Raw genomic sequence first — 17,394 nt, 5'->3', positions numbered from 1 at the left:
TGCGTGTATGTAGGTTCCCGAAAACCACGCCCACCAAAGACGTCAATAGGTTGTATAGGAAGTGGTGATCCGAATGCGCAAAACACGCGCCAACTACGTCGACGTATATCCTGTTCGACGTTGTTATATTCCGTGAGAAACCAACAGCCGCAGCCGCAACCTCATCGAGACTGCATGTATTGTAACGTACGCATGGTAAAAGTTAAGGAGATGTGTGAAGTCAACGATCAACTTCGACTACCACAGCACCGTTCTTTCTGCTTTTTCGCGCCTCATTCAAGTTTTATTTATTGTTTAATGAAGTATCGAATTTTACTACGTTTCTCGGAACCATTTGCGTTTTTCGCAATTTTGCCCTATTCGTAAACAAGTCCATGGTGAAGAAAAGAAACGATTTCATTGCGGGTTAGCGAATAATTTGAAAAAACTGTAATGAGGGTACAATTTCAGTCGGTAATTTAAGAAGCACCCATGATCAAACGGCGGAAACAATTGAAATTATACGCGAATCAGAAAATTGAAATGCGATAAAATGACTGTCAATTTTTTCCCCTAGCCCCGTAGAGCCAATACAACCGAGAGTTACGTCAAACGAGGTATACCAGAAACCGACACGCGAACTTCGCATAGCGCTCGGAAATCTTCCCACCATACTTCCCACAGCTATTATCCGAATCATCGCACACGCGCGTTTGAGAATTTGTCGTCTGCTGGTCTGTCATTTTATCGCATTTTTGGAGGCTCGCGTGTGTGTTTTGAACATTGACGAGGGCATGACGAGGGACGCTAATATTACGTATAAATAGGCTCGTAGTTAGTAGTCGCTGTGCTCGGTCAGGGATCGATTTTCTCTGCTGAAATAGAGGTTCACAACGTTTATTCTGCATCAGACTAGACCGTCACTGCTACCCGTTATTCATTCTCGCATGCATTTATTTATATATGTACATATTGCGTGTATGTCTAGTCGTGCAATGAAACGGTTTGCATCGTATTCTTAAATGAGTTAGCACGATAAACGCTGAGGCGTGAGTACACACGTGAAATATTGCCTGCACGCTTACAATTAGATCTACCCCGCGAAAATGGAGAAAAAAAAGTCAGCGCTTCAGCTTCAGATTTACAAAGTGATTGCTAACGTCGAAAATCTTCCTTCGCATGTAGCACATTCATGTATGTTATACATGCATACATACATACATTCTTGCATCTGTCTCGCATGCACGAATAACGTAGTAAGTACGCATGCATGAACCGTATATATATAATATATTATATATATTTAAACCGCATCCGGATACCCTACGCACGTTATGTATTATACGTCATGCGGCTGTCCAGAGAACCGCAAGGACGCAGTATGGTAAATTTGTACACAGAACTGGGTAATTATTTAACGGCGTTTAGCTGATCATGGTTTTGATGATCCTCTTTCTTTCAAATCTGTATAACGTATTACTTTCGATATTCGAATTAAATTTACCGCGTATTTCAAAATTCAATTCATTAAATTGTATGTTTCAATCTAGCGAATTTACGATAATTTTAGCTTATCAGAAAAAGAAAACACTTCTTCAATCAAAAACTCAGATTGCAGAGTTAATTTCTTTTTTTTTGATTTTTCCGATGTACATATAATTCAAAATAATTTTCTGCCAAATGTGTGATGAAAAAAATTTGAAACGATGCAATGCAAACACCGTAACATATTTGCAACTTAATTGCACGATATTATTGTTGAAAAATGCATGAATATGATAAGATAAAATCCTATGACACCACTGCTGTGTCGTAGGGTTATTTCTGTTATTATTAGTATTTCATTTCAGGAAGAAAGTTTTCAACAATCATCATGTTTTCGAATTATATCTACATTATATTTGGGTCAGCATTGATATCTTTGGCACATGGTGAGGATATCCAAGTTTCCAAACTCTTCATCCTGTCTATAACTCCGGAAACATTCAATTGGAGAGTCGATGGTAAATAAAAAAAACAGAACACTTATGGATTGAAAGAAATGTAGTAACTAGAAACGTGATATTCTATTTCTTTTAAATGTGAAACCACACTTTGAAGAAAATCAGAACAAAAATAATTATTTTCAAATTTCATTTGAATCTTTGAAAATGACACAAACATAAAATGTGATTTTAATTTTTAATTCTTTCACAGAATCTGCTTACCAATTCGCATTTCAGCAATAGATAGCACGAATGGAAACATTTTTTCATTTTGAGTGTATATTATTGAATACATCATATGGTTGTATTTAAAAGATATATCACTGATGGAATAATTTGACTTTCAGAACGACACGATCAATTCCTGTACAAACCGTCATTATTGAACGCTCCAGATCTGCCGCCATGGATACATTACACGTACAGTAAGAAAGACGAGAGTGGTTACTTATACGGAGTTGCGCCATCTGAGCAAGATAATTTAACGGTGATTTATTATGCTTGAATTGTAATTAAACGTGTGATAACTAAACCATATCCAAAACTTCGCTTTGTAATCACATTTAAATGACACAAGGGTGATGTCATTAATGTTGCTATTATTTTAATTTGCAGCTAGAAGTTGTCGCTTTGAATAAGAACAATTACGAAACCAGACATAAGATCTTGGACTTCAATGTCCTGAAGAAAGTAAATCCTGCCAAAAATGAGGTCAGACTAAAAATTGATAATCTTAACGTCGACGACCTGTTCAACGCAACTCGGATCGACCAGTTACTGGATATATTCAAGTAATACGAATTCTTAAGAAAAAAACTTTATTTATAATGTGGATTGAGCTAAAACAGACGATAGAAATAGACATATCAATCATTACATCAAACCGATATTTTTATGGAACAGAAATGACTTATGGAAAGATGCTTCGGATCTCTACGTAACATTTTTGGCATCTGCGATAGAAATGGGAGCACGATTACCACTGAAACCAGAAGAAGGCGAGGGGTAAGTCACGATCTTATGTCATCGTTTATCCTCATAATCGGCGAATGCCTTTGATTTTTTTTTTCATCACAAACCACATTCGTTTCCACAATTATAAGAATGAATAATTATGGAGCGTTTCCCACTATATCTAAGAGATTGCTATTTTTGCACACATCAAAAGATGAGACATATCAGTAACCGCATGACAAACTTCCTATATCGTCATACCGACATACAATTAAGTTTCATTCAAATAAATAAGTGTCATTGAGTCTGTGACGCATCGTGTTCTTTCAATAAATCAAAAGCGTCAAAGGTTCACAATGATTCCTTGAATGTTATTTCTAAGCTGTAATACAATTGTGGCTTAGTGTTACAAATGGAACGGGTTGTATATTGCTCAGCCGTCTCATTGCAACGATTGCTTATCGTCGTTACTCTCGCTTTTCAGAGTGGTCGTACGGCTTGGCAGCTCGGCTTCGTTCTCTCAAGATATGCTTACCTTACAGGAAGAAGTGAAACCTCTGCAAAAAGTATTGCCTTGCCCTCGATACTATAAACGTACAAGTGTTGAGAGGTACTTTCGATCGAGAGGATTCATTCTTGACTGGTGTTCCTTCAAATTGGTTCGTTCCAACAATCACTTTCCCGATTATCTGAATCATTTATTCACCATTTCCGCCAACTGCAAAGCTAACAAACTCAGATATTACATAACTTTTTAAACTGTATAAACAATGCACAAATTTTACACCTAATTAAGTTACAAGCAATTTCACGGTAAAATGAAATACTGCAATAATTATCAGATCGAAGAGCATCACAGTCATCATCAAGAGAGCGCGAGACGAGACCCTAACATGGATGTGACAAGATTGCCGTCTTCGGAAATATCTGGACATACCGAATGGCGTTGGGCGAGGCCTACGAAAGCAGGCACGCCGACCAGAAGTTACTTCAAAGAGATGGCAACTACCGTTCTTATTCCTGCCGGACTGCTATTTGTTTTGGTCGGCTTTCTCTCAGCCACGCTGTGCTTTCACCATGATAAAGGGTGAGTGTACAAGTTGTGCGCTAAATTTCACCAGTCAGATTTATCCGAGCCAGACTTTAGCGTAGAATTATATTCGCCAATTTGGAGTTGGATTTTCAACTTGGTGATTGAAGCTTACTGATCATAATCGATTGGTTTGCCCGATCGAACTTGCTTTCCTCGTTTATCCTCTATTCAACCAAGTGATTGATGAATTCTTAGACGACGGCACTTAAAATATTAATTACTGTAGAACCTCATGAGTATAAATAGAAGTCCATGTAGAGTACAATTATGTATTCTTTGTTTCATTATTCTTAGACACGTGTATGCTCTTTGAGGAAATGTATTCTGGTCCATTTGTACTCGTAGGTCTTGGTATACGGAAAAAGCAGTCATGTGGGAGGAAAATTTGACCATGTATATGGGGCATTCCACGCCAATTCGACTTGAGTTTTATCCTTGACCTGTTAGATTTGGCGCGCGATTTTTTCTATGATTGTTCTCACTTTGAAAGGTGCACACTTTTTTTTTTCGTTTTTTCGACTCAATTTAAATATTCTAAAATATTTAGAAACGATTTTATTGACCGACCAAAATTAAAAATTGCAAAAATTCTGAAAAATCTTATGTCAGATATAAAAATTTTCAAGCTTGGACCCGGAGTGGGCCAATTTTCCCGTCTTACTGTTTTCAAGTTTTTTCCAAAAAAAAAAACATTAACAAAAATTAGAAGCGGAAGTCATTTTACTATGGATGGTTACTGAAACATTTTTATATGTCACATTGGATATTTGAAAATTTTTTCAGATTTTTCGTATGATTTTATTTTCTTCTTTATTTTGCCAATAAAAAAAATTGCAAATGGTAAAATGGTTCCCAGGTCGAATTGGCGTGGAATGCCCCATATACATATTTCTTTCCGTAATTGTTTTAATTTTTTATAAGGTATTTTTTCCTTCACTCGGTATATATATATTAATGTTCGTATGACACATGTTGATGAATACGGAAGTAACTTTTGCATTTCCTTTCTTTTATTCGTATACTTATCGTGCTATCTCCGCAATTACAATATTGTATCGTTCGCGTTTAGAATATAGGCAAAATCGGTAAACGGGAAATTCTAAAACCGTCCACAATTATACGTCCAAAAAATAAAAATATAAATATAAATACATCACTAGGTATATTTATAAACTCTGATGTAGACATTTGAAATATTTTTGCTACAAAATAGTATAATGACGCACGCGTGATAACAGCTCACGCACGCAAGATTAATATTCTGACGCACAACTTTATCATATGCGGTTGAACGATTAAATATGTATAGGTGTATATCCTGTAGGATAAAACCGACGCATCTACACACATGACTTGGGCCTTGTTTGTGTATAATTTGTTATTATGTTATATGAAATAGCGTGTGATCTTGAATGGTTATATTACAATCTTCACGAATTTTAGAGAAAACGAAATAGACGGTTGAAATAGTGAGCGAATTTTTGAAACTTACATCTAAACAACCGATTAATCTATTCGATTGGTTTTTTTCTTTTTTTGAAAAGTATGTAGATCGAGCTTCGATTAGGTATTTTTTTCACAATGCGACGAATTTTCCAGTGAAAGCGTCGTAAACTGTGAATAAAAATTGAATTTCAATTTAAAACTGTCATCATTTGATTGGGAAAAATAAATCGGATCATAGCAACGAGTATGAACTATCTAAGAATACTGTCCCCAAATTTGAACTAAATCGATACAGCCGTTTTTAAAATATTGTGAGTTTCGCAAAATATGTTATAGTAATAAAAAAATTTAGTAATAACAATAATAATAAGTGTGATGAAACATTATACGTACTTTGGAATAAGACAGAGCCCAATCGAGTTGAATACTTACCCCTTGAAACAGCATATTATCATCTGGAATGGTGTTTACTACAGAAAAAGCGAAATTAAGCTTATGAAAAAAAAAGCGCTACACAGTGTCGGTAAAAAGGTTTTATGCGGTTATTGTAACCGCATATATAATAATCTTGTTAAAAACCCAGCCTTATTATAATATTACACTCCTAATTGCATTATACGTATATCCATTATCCGGCCTCTGTGTATATAGTTGTCCCTAATTGCTTCGATATCTTTCGCCGCTATTTTCCTCATATTAACCAGACTTCTCAAGGCTCTCACGCACACTTGCAGTTTTGACTAGCGGCAAATTCCGACGAGCCATCGAAGAACGATGGGTCAGATATTTCGTCGATCACAAGGCGTTCGGTTATCAGCAACGTGCTGACGTTAAACACCCGCTGGCGGTTCAGACGAAGAGATTTTTAATTTATCTGTATACGCAGGTAGTCCGGAAATTTGTGATAAATTGTAATCAAACGGCAGAAAAGTAAACGAGCACAAATGTGCACGAGCCTTTACACGCCAGCTTATTACGCGTTTGACGTAATTAACGGCCAAAGCTGTCGTCACTTTTGATTTTGAGGGTTTGAGCTTACGCGCACACGGGCGCTTTCCGGCTGTTATAACACAATTGTGATTATTTCTGTGGTTTCTTTCACATGTGCTGCGTATATAATACACGCATTCTACACATCACTCGTCTCGATAATATTATTATTTAACCATACCAATATTTTATTATTTATACTGTTGTCACGATTATTTCGCAGCGCGAAAATTACGTCTATTATATGTATAGTTAAACATTATTCATATACCGACGCATATGCAGTATCTTCGTGACGCGTGTTGCTGCCGATCGCGTTCTATTATTATTTATCTGTTCATTTACATATATTTGCGCAATTTTTGCAAGGTAAAAATAATAATTACTTCGTTATTTTATCACCAAATCACTACTTCATCAAATCTATAATTGCTTATTCGGAAAAAGAATTCTCGCGATATATGGTTCCACCATGTTGAGTGTTATATCATTAATTGTTATCGGTTCCAAGTAGTTCTGCCAAGTTTTCAGCGCTCGCTTCTAACGTATGAAATAGTCCAGAAAACCACACAAAAAAAATAAAATAAAAAAATACTCGTATGTACGAAACTCTGGGTAATATGTAGACATTTGCAATTCATTTTCTATCGCAGAACAAATAGTTATCTAAATTATTTTTCTTAAACTGCACACATTTACTTCAGAACCGATGTTATTTAATACTGTATCATTTGAAATTAATTTGTTCATTATTTTCTTATAGAATTGATCCCGAGTCGCATAGATATTTTCACGAGTTGTTTAACGTTTTCACCGGTAGGAAACAGATGGCAAGGTAAAAGATTGATTCGATTTCGTTTTACGTTTGTATTATTTCTGTCTTCATGCGCTTATTGCTTATTTAATTATTATTGCATACCTATATTCAATTTATCTAACCAATATTTCGTTTTTATTATATACTTTCGTTTATAATAATACAATAGTTCATTTTCTTTTTGTTTATCATTCTGACACACAGGTGGTTCGCATCGCAAATAGGATTTCTGTTCTCATTATTTCCGTGTGAGAGAGGCACATGACATGTGCAGCGGTCCTAATTATACGTATCTTAAATGTTGTTATGATAACAATTAACAAATGTGTTTGATTTTAACGACGCACGGTTGGAATTATCCGAGATGCGCTGGATTTACTACCGCCGATAATAATACAGAACAAATTTTGCTCCCGCTTTCCTTTTAATCGAACGAAGGTAAGACAAAGAGGTTTAAATATGTTGGGATTCGATACGATATCAGCAGTCGCCGGTGAAAACCTGAGAGTTGTATTTAATTTTGTAAGCAGTTTTTGTCCTATCTCTCAACCGCCTTAATGAGACGTATCAAAACGTGAACTCGACAATTTGCATGCAGTGTTCTGTGCCCGGATACCCGCATGATTAACTTGTAAAATGATGATAGTTGCTTGAAAACCCTCTTTTCGGCGCCATACTTGTCGAATCTTAACGTACGACGTTTTAATTTCAAAACGCATTAGCATCAATAACTATTCAACGATTTTCTTCAATTGAAAGGGAGCGGGACAACATTACTTAAATAATTTTTTCAGCCCTAAAAGAGAACCCACTCCCGTCGAAGGACTCGGAAATGGTTCTGAAGTTCAAATGGTGCAGTATGCCTCGTCTCAGAGAGGCACTCTGAGATCTTTGTCAGCACAGCCATCGAGTCCCAGCGACTCTTTGACACGTGGTTCAAGGTATAAAAAATAACTATATGATAATAAATAACAATTATTTTCCACCCCATCGTTGGTCAACACCGTTTTCCCCCAGATATGAACGAATTAGCTTCGCTTACAATCGGAATAAAAAGAAAATATTTATTCATGACAAATTGTTCTACGTCCAATTCCGTTTTCATAATGTACGAATTCAGGTATTTTTGATGAAAAAAAATACATAATAACAGAAAAACTGCAGTCCACGCAGCGGGATTCTTCAAAGTTGAAAGTTGAAACTCTGAAAAGGTTTTCTAACGGTTGAAACGCCGTTATTATATCGTCACGTGGGCGGGGGACGTTTTGTGAGATGAAAAGAACAACTAGTTACGTTCCCTTTCTAGGAATTTCGGTATCTCAAGAGAATTCGTTATTCTACTGTGGGAATCCAGTGCCCAAGCTCCTTTCAACAGTGGTTCCCAAATAGAATTGACGATCGAATTTACTCGTTTACGTTTTTCCAATTTGTTTTCGCAGAAATTATTTTAGAAAATTACAATCCACGTATTTTGCTCTCTCATTCAACAAAATCGGGCTTGTAAATATTCGAAACTCATTGCTTACGATTAGTCCGTTTTTTTTTACTTTATTATACAACGCGCGCCTGATCTTTGTTGTCATAGATTTTTTAACGCCGTGGAATATAATAGATACAAAATAAACGGAGTAACAATACATGCACAAAAATGCGTCCACATTTTTTATACAGATGTCGAGAGATTGTCCTTCAGATACAGCCGTGAGCTATGACCCAGGTTTACGTCAGAGAGAATTCTGACTGGATTGTAGCCGGTTTTACAGCCCCCCGCTGTCGGTTCTAAACGAGCAAAGAAGCCGACCTGTTGCGTCCTTTCAAAAAAAAACCGCTGGAAAATGCGGCCATAAGATTAAATAATCCTGAAAATTTGATCGGATTTTGCCCGCGCTTTCCGTTATTCGGAATTTCAAGTTTTCCACGACAAATATGAATTCATTCAGCGAACAAAGTAACCCTAAAACATATGTTTCTCTAAACTTGAGCATGAAATTACATTTTGACGTTTTTATGGGTCCTAAAGTATGGTTTGTTTTGAGAATAGAGTACAATACGGAGGAGGTGCAAATCGCTAATTTTGAGTTGACATGCGGGAACTTTGAGTTTTTAAATTTATTCTGTTTTCCAGGACGACCACCGAGCGTACAAATCCTTATGTACGACCGAATCCGCCGCCATACATGGGATCGAACAACGTGTTAGTACAATTGAGACATACCTATATATCGACCATCTTGTAATTGATGATAGATATATAAATAATGAAATTGTTTACTTTTTATTTTGCCTCTACGTATCGCTGTATCATAATCGGGATGCTATACATCCAGAGGTGGAAACCGAGCTGATTTCTGACTACACGAGGAGCCGGCAGTGATGTGGTATTGCTGAAGAGTGAAGAAAGAAGAAAAACAACAACATCAATTTCAAACTCTACGGACGGTGGGATTAGTACGAAACATCATTTCCAACTGTCTGAAAATGCCGCACAATCATTAAATTAACTGGCTCCGAAATTCGCCTTCTATGATTAATAGGCCGAAGAACCTACATATACCGCATTTTATATCACATTTAACACCTGGAGTTATTAGAATGCCGTAGTATCGATTCATACTGCAATTGCGTAGAAATTGTATAGTAGATCAAAACGGTTATTTTGTCAGATTAGTGCCCTTTTTTAACTTCCATAATTGCACGGAGAAGTGTTTTTGTAGATGGTCTTATTGTTAGTATGTAACCATATACAAATACATAGCATTTTCAACACAAGTGAAAAAAAACCGTATAGATCATATACATGTATACATATCTGTGTATAAAATATATCTAATACCGTATATAGAAAGTGTAACGTACATCATTGTGAAGCGATAATCTAACTATTATGCACACTGTTCATGTATAATATACGTGTAATTGACTGGTCTGTCCCAATAAATCGCATGTAATAATCCGATTTGAAAGATTATATGTAGGTCACGTTCATAGAGAATGGAATTAGTTTGAACACAAACTTGAGTCAATCAGCACTGAACGTGCCTCAAGACCGTCAATTTTGGAAATATTAGACATGAACGAGTCTCGAAATATTGTCAAGACGTGAGGCTGCGACTATTTAAAGGGAGAAAATGCATATTTTTTAAATTTCCTGAGAAGGCATCTGGGTGAATGAAAAAGCGAACGCGCGGATGTTTTTCTTCGCGACCTTTATACAGAGTAGTTTTATAATTCCCTGACTTACCGGTCTGTTCAACGACTCGTTCGAACGGTCGGTGAGATATTTCCTCCCTCCACTTCTCACGCGAATGTTCTCAGTCGGAGACGTCAGTCCTCCGCTGCAGCAGGTCGGGAAAGCGGTTAAATCTCGCAGCAGGAAGTCGGCATAATTCCAACGTTGCGTTGACAGTTGAATCAAGCGATTTCCCGGCGTTTCGAACGATAGAAACGGATGGCAGGAGTCGTGCCGATGTCCGGAAGATCTGGAAGAAAGCAGTGGACCCTCCACGGTAATAAAACGCATGAAATACCTTGTCCCGTCGTATTTATAACTAAAAACGATGACATGCATCGTCTGTGTGACTTTGTGCGTTTGTATGCGGTAACAAGCAGAGCTGCATTTCGACTGTTTGTATCGCATTTGTTATATATTTGGAAATAAAAGGAAATTAAAAAAATTAATAATCCAATTACATGCATGCGATATTTCACGTAGAAACTCTGCAGATTTTGTACTGTAATATCGAAATTTATGAGCACCAGGTAAATACATCTTTGCGACAGAAGCAAGTTGGTAAAATTGGTATTGTTAATCAGTATGAATAATTGAAATCGACAATAGCTTGGGCATCAATGTACAGACTTCACACATACGCATATTTAGTCTTTCGGCTACCTGAGATTCTGATCTCTATCGTTACTATGATATTTCATTCATAAAGTACCAATGCAATACATCCTTGTGGCTCCACAGCAATATTTCATTTATTCTGCTCATTCTATAATATCGGAGGCTTAAGTATCTGCGAATAAATCTAACTGTAAATGATGTTTGATCAATACTGTAACAATGACACAATGCTAAATGAGCCTCGACAGTTCCAACATTTAACAAAAGACAAAGAAACTTTGAACGCAACTTCGTTAAACTATAATTGGACTACAATCAGTAATAATAACCGGAAAATATCAATGGATGTTTAGCAGCCTATTTTATTTCAGCGTGCCTATCTGGGTTGTTTTTTTAAGTCGAATTTGATCTAGTTAAGGGTATGTAGAGGTATTCCCACGAAAGTTACTTACTCCTCTGTGTTTCTCAGATGGTCCACGAGGTTCTCTTCGAAGATTACGCTCTCAGTTGGCAGAGGATGGATGTCCCGAATCCCAAGTTGTTCTCGCTAAGCAACTCTTGGAGGAACGCTGCGGTGAGTTTTTAATTTTAAAACAATTCTGTTTTATAAGACAACTTTAGTCTAGGGTTTTTTTTTGTTTATTTTTCCTGGTTCCTCTTGCTCAAAACAACACAATTTCAGTAGTAGTTTTTTCGTTTGTTATTAATGGAAAAACTTGACTACAACTATACTTCATGTCATATTTTTCCCCACAGAATTGGACGTCGACAAAGAGGAGAATGCAAAATTGGGGGTTTATTGGCTCACCAAAGCTTCAGAACAAGGAAACTTGGAAGCTACGGATATTCTGAGGAAATGTTTGGCGACAGGCAGGGGCATCACAGAGCACAATTATTACGATGTTAAAAGTTGTCTGGATATGTCGCAGGACGAAAAACTCGCTAGAAGGGCAGCTAGGGAAATGTTTACCAGGTAAGGGAGAAATTGTGCTGACTTGAGTTTGGCAAAAAAAAAAAAAAATAATACATTACCTCTCTTCTTCAACAGTTTATCCAATGGCGAGGAATTTATCACTACAGAACAACTGCAAAGAAGAATGCGAGATGTAGCCTTTCCCCCAACAAACAGAGCAAGCTGTTCCAGTTCTAACGAATCATCATTCAACAATGTACAAAAATCGCTGGCGGACAGCTTTGGCGATGCGTCTTCAAGGGATGAATTTCTGGATGATCCTTTGCCAGTCAAAGAAGGGGAAAAATCCTCGGATTCAATGCCAGGTTCCTGTAACAAAATTTCTATTCTTCAATTTCTATTCTAGGACCTTCATCAAATTCTAGTTTTAAAATTACGAGCCTCATTTTCTTTTCATCCACAGATTGGTCTGAGCATCAAGGAGAGAAGATAAGCGAAGCAGCGTTGGTCTCAGCCGCTGCGAGTTATGCTCGTGGATCGCTTCCAATTGTTTCTCGTGTTATATGTCTGGTCGAACCTTCACAAATAGCTTTGGATACGATTCCGTTACTCCAAAGACCTCTGTTGCATCCGTTGGCTTCGCTTAAGAGGCTTTACATATGGCTAGTTCAGTTACTCGGTCGCAGAGGAACTCCAATATTCAAGAAGATATTCTTCACTTCCAACATTCACACACTGTTGTTACTTCTGCTTTATTCCTTGTTTGGTACTGAAAGCTTGATACTTTTTATACCCATGACACTGTACTATTTATCATTTGTCGTTATGGTCGTGGCGACATTTCAAATGTTGCAGACAAAACGAGAGTTGACTGATTTCCGAATCTGGTCAGGTTTGTTCCTCAGTTATTCGGGAGGCAACTTGAATCCAGAAGAAGCAGAGTATCAGTACTGCCGCAACAATTTGAAACCCTATGGTCACTTCTTCCTAGCGCTGCTGACAAATCTCATGATCTATCCCATCATAGCCCAACAATGGACCCCGCAGTCGGAATTCACCATTATAGCGTTTATACTGACGCTGACAACGCTCTTGAACTTCACGTGGAAAGATAGCTCAAGGTTTCCGGACTTCCTGGCGCTATTCAGCTTTGCTGTACACGTCTTGGCCAAATATCCGTATGAAACTGATATGGTCGTCGCTCAGGGTTGGAGATTCATTGACATACGAGTACCGACGTTCGCATCCTACGTTGTGGGCAATGGCATTGAGTTTTGCCTAAACTTTCGCGCTGTGTTTTATCTCCTAATTCCTGCCGTGTTTGCCAAAATGGCAGCCAGGGACGGCTGGCGTGGTACTTACAAAACTCTCATTCCTCACTGCGTCACACTAAGCTGGTGGCAAATCGCCATACTCAGTTCCCAAGGCGCGACTTGGTACGGTTTGATCAGAGGAGCTCTGGCGATAGTCGGGATGGTTCTCTTTGTTCCTATTGCAGGAATCGCGTCCATTGCTCTGCCAATTGTTGCGGCAGCCAAATATCTGCCGGAAGGTGATCTTCTGTTGAGAGCAGGTATCACCACCGCTCTGGGAATTCTGCCATTTCTAATATCGTGGTATGTCAAGAAAACACGAAGTCAGCGATACAACAAAATCATGACTTTTACACAGGTACGAAATTCTGGAGCACTACTCACCTTTTTTCTCATTTGACGTCACAAGCAGAATTCATTGTTTCTTCAACAAACTTTTAGATCACAATGGGAATTGCTGCTGGACTCTGGCTCGGTTGGTCGGTCATCGCGGGTAACAAACGCGAGTTGGAATCAGCCATGTACGAACCGATGCCGACATTGTCATGGGAACAGTATCAGAATTATTGTCACCAACCAGCTTGGGAAGAGTCGTCGTCTCTGGCGCAGGTACAAGTGAAATGCGCACATTTGAAAGGTGTCTCCGTGTCATGGGAGGGATATGTGACAAAAGTAAAACTCAAATCTATAAAAAACAATCTGGAAAAAGTATTCAACAAGTTACCAGATGCGATAAGAATACCATTGACTTGTTCTTATGGAGAAGCTTACGAAGATAATTGTACCACGGGTGACGAATTGAGAAAACAGAACTGCCGGACTTTGTTAAACATTCAGAAAAGACTAAACAAATGTCACTTGTCTGCGTGGAATAAATACGAATTTGAGATCTCAGTAAAAATAAAAAGTGGTATTTGGGGCAGCAATGGCGAGCTAATTCTGATTGCCGATCATTCCTTCACTAATTTTAGCCTGAACATTTACTCTGGGGATAAAATATGGTTTGTCGGTAAGCTGACTAACACTGAATTTGAGGGTGAATCTTTGCTTGGTGGCAACCGACCACACTTACAATTGGAAGAAGTTGGCTGCCACGTTTGTCATACGACCAAGCTAAAGCCGTTTAGACGGTACATATATCAAGTGACATTTACATCTGTAATGAAAGACATTTATCTTGGTGTTAAATCCGTGCTGAATTTCTTCTTAAATCCGTTAGTCATTTTTAAATAAAATACGTAATGATCAAAAAACAAACACATACAAAATTACACCTTGCTCTAGTCTCTGTGCAACTTGTCAAAGTCATTGAAATCGTACAGTCTCATTAAATTACGAAAGATGTAAGATGATGCTTCAAATTTTCAAAAAGGTGTAAAATTTAGCGTACTACCAAGTACAAAATTAAGTAAATGACCTTTTATACACCAGAATGGATCGAAACATGAAAAACAAAAGACAAAAATATTTCAATGTAATAATGATAATAGTTTTAAAAAATGGAGAAACCATTTTTCCATATTCGTGATTACATACTCATGTTAGTTAGTGTTATGCTGTTCGTTTTCTCAGGCCAGTAACTTCGGGATGAAAATGAATCACTTCCCTATTCCTCGCACGGACCAAATATTGTTGTTGTTAACTCTAAAACAAACGACCATGACGAATTACAATGAGAGGACAATTTACCTAAAGATTTTTTGGCAATGAATATACATATGTATGTACACATAAAAAGTAATGTTTGCGCTAAATCGCCCTTACATTTACAAATATCTGGTAAATATAATCGTTGCCAAATTTACAATAGCTTGGAGATAAAATTTATCATATTAACAAGGAACCTCAGTTTGGTATCCCCCTGCGATTTCTTTGCAACTCATGTATGTTGTAGAAAATTCAAAATTAAGAGATTAGTATTTTTGCTATCGGTGCAAAACCGGTTCAAAGGGATGAAAACAACTCTTAAAGATGTATTTGAAGGGAAGCAATGCTACAATCTTTCATTCATCAATATAAACGTTTCAGTGTTGGTTTCATTCACATACATCAAGCGCATCGAGAAATCACCTCGCTGGATGCACACACTGGGTGTTGTAATCACCTCTTGAAACCGCTTTTGCACGAATAAAAAAATCATACGTGTCTAGTTATCAATGTTCTATAACATGCCTGAGTTACAACGAATTTGAAAGGGGACACCAAACTGGTGAACATTGTAAATGTTAATCCCTATGTTTTCATGGGGGCATGAATAAACGTAACTATACGTAGAATCAATATCTAAAATATAAGAGCTAAAATCATACATTCATGAGTAGCATATCGCTGTTTTTCTTTTTCCATTTCAAAATTCTATCAAGTATCGCGATACCACCTTTAATGCGTGTTATCAAAAACTCTACAGAAGCTTAGTGCGGTCGCGTCTTACCGAATAATCGGTACCACAAAAAGATACAAAAAATATATTTATACAGATAGAAAAACGCGAAAAATGTATGTATACACATTATATTATGTATGTATAAACATAGATATAAACGTACGTTACCATGAGAAACTTAGATGCTTAGATGTAGATTAAATCAAGGATATTGTTATTAGATCGAGAAAAAAAGAAGAACGTAAAATAAGGTAACGAAACTTTGTAATATATGTATATTTTAGATTGGATGTATTTTCCGAAAGTTACTCCTCGTTCAAACAGAAAACAAGAGAACAAAGTATATTTTTCTATTATGTTTCGATATGCTGCATCATGTGACTGTTATAATTTTAATCTTGATAACAGAGCAGAACTGATGGTGCGATTATTACTGTAAATTTTTATTTAACTGCAATTGCATCGATGCACATTATTACTGCAAATGACAGTTTCTATTTACTTGATACCATTTATACGTAGTATAGAACTGTTTTTAAAATAAGAAATATTCGTATGGACTCTTTCGTTCTTGTTAATATGACACCAAATGATCTATGAAGTTTTAGACTCAAATTATTAGGTATGTACTTCGATTTTATAAAAAGCAAGTCTGCTAAGTTTTCGATTCATAATTGAAAGAAAAACGAAATCAAACATATATATATATATATAAACAAACCTATATCAATGTTGAACGTTTAGAGGATTGCATAGAAATGTTGACGGTGCGGATAAACTGGATGTTTGCGCTATTGAAGCTGTGAAATCCAAAACGTATCTTACACCGTCGGATGAAAGGACAATAATGACCAATATGCCAATATGTGAGCCAGCAAGTAGAATGAAATGATAAATGATAGTTGTGTGCCTTGATGTATTTAGTTTACATATTATAGTTTTTCCTTGACCTATTCATGGAGATATTACCAAGTTAATAGATAATTCTGACGGTTACAAATGTGCCAATGTATTTTTTGTTACTGTTTAATTTCATTCGGAAGAATTAAATATAAGATAAGGAGCAAGTGTGTCATGAAAAATTAGTCCTCTCTTCCATAATGTTAATTCTGCAATTCTACCATCTGCATATGCAGAGAGAAATTAAACTTGTATGCATAAAAGGCGGATAAAAAATAATCGTGACGTATCGCAGAATCTGGCAGTGAATTTTTTTTTCATCCGAATACTAGTATTTGTTATTTATATTTGGCAGCGATGCATAACAAGTGATCAATTTCAGTAATGTTATGTCCCTTATTTCACAGTTTCAATAATTTAATGAAAATCCGCATTAGAGAAAAAACAAAACAGATCACTACGGAAACCTGGGGATATCCTAATAAATTAAATAATTTTCATTAGATATATGTGTAATCAATATAATTAGTTATGTATGTATGTGAGTAGAAATAATAAATCTATATGAGTAATATTTTTTCCTTATTATCGTTGTTATTATTATTATTATATTTATATTTTCTTTTTCAAACTAACTTGTAAGGAAAAAAATTATTCTCATCAAATTTGAGCTATCCAATCAATTTCTTCAAATTCGTATGTACCAAAACATTACTTAATTTTAGAATGTCTCATTCATTCATCAGGTATTTATTATAGCATATTTGAATAAAA

The 17,394-nt window shown here is 36.5% G+C and overlaps 2 protein-coding genes across 11 annotated transcripts; both read left to right on the top strand.

Moving 5' to 3' along the window:
• The first annotated feature begins 66 nt into the window (after positions 1–66).
• On the top strand, positions 67–9,673 carry LOC124181270 (epsilon-sarcoglycan). Of its 9 annotated transcripts, none has more exons than XM_046567661.1 (11): positions 67–186; positions 1,830–1,982; positions 2,312–2,451; positions 2,580–2,755; positions 2,868–2,969; positions 3,403–3,577; positions 3,761–4,005; positions 7,211–7,282; positions 8,059–8,205; positions 9,390–9,458; positions 9,592–9,673. In XM_046567661.1, exons 2-11 carry the CDS (start codon positions 1,853–1,855, stop codon positions 9,614–9,616), a joined length of 1,281 nt encoding a protein of 426 aa, XP_046423617.1. In that variant the 5' UTR covers positions 67–186; positions 1,830–1,852; the 3' UTR covers positions 9,617–9,673. The 9 variants fall into 9 exon arrangements, 8 of the variants coding, with proteins under 8 accessions (XP_046423617.1, XP_046423611.1, XP_046423618.1 ...); XM_046567655.1 differs by lacking the exon at positions 67–186 and adding an exon at positions 252–405; XM_046567662.1 differs by lacking the exon at positions 67–186 and adding an exon at positions 488–748.
• Positions 9,674–10,640: 967 nt separating this feature from the next.
• On the top strand, positions 10,641–16,014 carry LOC124181265 (wolframin). 2 transcript variants are annotated; one of them, XM_046567643.1, is made up of 6 exons: positions 10,641–10,770; positions 11,581–11,685; positions 11,868–12,084; positions 12,160–12,389; positions 12,488–13,695; positions 13,779–16,014. In XM_046567643.1, the coding sequence occupies exons 1-6, from the start codon at positions 10,713–10,715 to the stop codon at positions 14,568–14,570; spliced, it is 2,610 nt and encodes an 869-aa protein (XP_046423599.1). In that variant the 5' UTR covers positions 10,641–10,712; the 3' UTR covers positions 14,571–16,014. The 2 variants fall into 2 exon arrangements, with proteins under 2 accessions (XP_046423599.1, XP_046423597.1); XM_046567641.1 differs by having other exon boundaries at positions 12,160–12,395.
• Positions 16,015–17,394: the final 1,380 nt, after the last annotated feature.

The sequence above is a fragment of the Neodiprion fabricii genome, chromosome 4 (genome assembly GCF_021155785.1).
Source record: "Neodiprion fabricii isolate iyNeoFabr1 chromosome 4, iyNeoFabr1.1, whole genome shotgun sequence".
Taxonomy (NCBI): Eukaryota; Metazoa; Arthropoda; class Insecta; order Hymenoptera; family Diprionidae; genus Neodiprion; species Neodiprion fabricii.
Note: the sequence above shows the minus strand (reverse complement) of the source record. Positions and strands in the feature narration are given on the sequence as shown.

What these genes read in the sequence shown, in the direction of transcription:
- LOC124181270 (XM_046567653.1), top strand. Translation starts at nt 1,250, where the DNA reads ATGAACCGTATATATATAATATATTATATATATTTAAACCGCATCCGG. An exon ending in TGCTTTCACCATGATAAAGG is followed by an intron (nt 4,006 to 7,210) that starts GTGAGTGTACAA and finishes ATTTTCTTATAG; the next exon opens with AATTGATCCCGAGTCGCATA. An exon ending in TACATGGGATCGAACAACGT is followed by an intron (nt 9,459 to 9,591) that starts GTTAGTACAATT and finishes CTATACATCCAG; the next exon opens with AGGTGGAAACCGAGCTGATT.
- LOC124181265 (XM_046567641.1), top strand. Translation starts at nt 10,713, where the DNA reads ATGGCAGGAGTCGTGCCGATGTCCGGAAGATCTGGAAGAAAGCAGTGG. An exon ending in GGATTCAATGCCAGGTTCCT is followed by an intron (nt 12,396 to 12,487) that starts GTAACAAAATTT and finishes TTTCATCCACAG; the next exon opens with ATTGGTCTGAGCATCAAGGA. An exon ending in AAATCATGACTTTTACACAG is followed by an intron (nt 13,696 to 13,778) that starts GTACGAAATTCT and finishes ACAAACTTTTAG; the next exon opens with ATCACAATGGGAATTGCTGC.